The sequence below is a fragment of the Echinops telfairi genome, unplaced genomic scaffold, assembly GCF_000313985.2.
Source record: "Echinops telfairi isolate 266 unplaced genomic scaffold, ASM31398v2 ScPeMD7_70;HRSCAF=299, whole genome shotgun sequence".
In the NCBI taxonomy this organism is placed as follows: Eukaryota; Metazoa; Chordata; class Mammalia; order Afrosoricida; family Tenrecidae; genus Echinops; species Echinops telfairi.
Window position 1 is genome coordinate 10974781 of NW_022103968.1, and position 1290 is coordinate 10976070.

The following is a 1290-nucleotide window of genomic DNA, read 5'->3' on the forward strand; positions in this document are numbered from 1 at the left end:
CAATCGTCCGAGTACCAGAGCTAGGCTCTAGAACGCGCGTGCGCAAGCCGAGCGCCTATCACGTGAGGCCTGCCGGGGGCGGGGCCGACGAATGGGGGGTGAGCCCTGTCTCCCCGCCCCTCTGTGGCATTAGGGCGGGGCGAGCCCTGCCCTATGGCGTGCTGGTGACTCACCGAGGCCTTCCCTGGGCGCTTTGCCTTCTCCGAGCACCACGTGCCCTCTTGGCCCCTCCCGCAGCGGCCTACCGCAACTGCCTGTTGGGAGCTGCTGGAAAATGTCGTGAACATCGCCGTCGCTTTACGGCTGCCTCTCCCCGCGAACCCGGGAGCGCCCACCGCTGCGCGAGTCGCGCCACGGGAGAGGGAGACCCAGCGCGCCCCTGGCCTCTCCGCCGCACCGCTCGGCCCCGGTGATGTGAGCGTGCGAGGCTGCAGTGCCCCCTGGCCCAGGGCTGAGCCGGGCGTCCGCTGTCTGCGAGGGGCCGGCAGGATGGAAGAGAGCATGGAAGAGGAAGAGGGGGGCAGCTACGAGGCGATGATGGACGACCAGAACCACAACAACTGGGAGGCCGCCGTGGACCGCTTCCGGCGGCCGCCGCCGCCGCCCCTGCCGCCGATCCCAGCCTCTACCCGGGAGCCCCCGGGAGGGCAGCTGCTGCCAGTGCCCACTTTGTCCGTGGACAGGAAAGGCCCCAAGGAGGGACTGTCCATGGGGCCACCGCCAGAGTCCAACGGGGTGATCATGATGTTGAAGAGCTGCGATGGGACTGCCACTGTGGCCAAGGCTGCCCCCGCCTCCACCCCCAGCTCCACCATCAACATCAACACCTCCACCTCCAAGTTCTGTGAGTCCTATCCCCACCCCCGCCCCCCAGCAGCCTGGCCTCCCCTCCTCCTCACCCCTCCGGAGTAGCCCCACCGCCTTTGTTCAGGCCTGGGTCTCTGCTCCCTCCACTCCCCTCTTCCTCCGGTGTCTGCCCGGACTTCTTGTGTCACCTGGCTGGGCTCGCACACACGGCGGAGTTCTACCTGCGCGAGCCTTATCTCAGCTGGCCATCTCTCAGCGTTACTTAGGAAGCTCTTGTCTCCTCCACCCGCCTTTAAAGTTTCACTCTCCGAGGTGAGAGGGAAGTAAGGCGGCCTGAGTTTCGATCGGGAGAGGCCTGCAACTTCATTCCTTTCCTGCCACTGGAGGGAGAAGAGGAAGCGGGCTGCTTGCCTTCCTCTCGTGCCTTCAACCAGTCTCTGTGGAACAAGTCAGTAGCTAGAAGAAAGTTGACTCGCATCCCGC

At 65.8% G+C, this 1290-nt stretch overlaps 1 protein-coding gene across 1 annotated transcript in view; it reads left to right on the forward strand.

Moving 5' to 3' along the window:
* Positions 1–349: 349 nt before the first annotated feature.
* The window catches only part of CACUL1 (CDK2 associated cullin domain 1), a 71834-nt gene continuing 70893 nt past the window's right edge, over positions 350–1290 (forward strand). The window contains exon 1 of the mRNA XM_004700905.4: positions 350–844. Coding sequence (XP_004700962.1) covers positions 490–844 — 355 coding nt within the window. The 5' untranslated portion in view covers positions 350–489. The remainder of the gene's footprint in view (positions 845–1290) is intronic.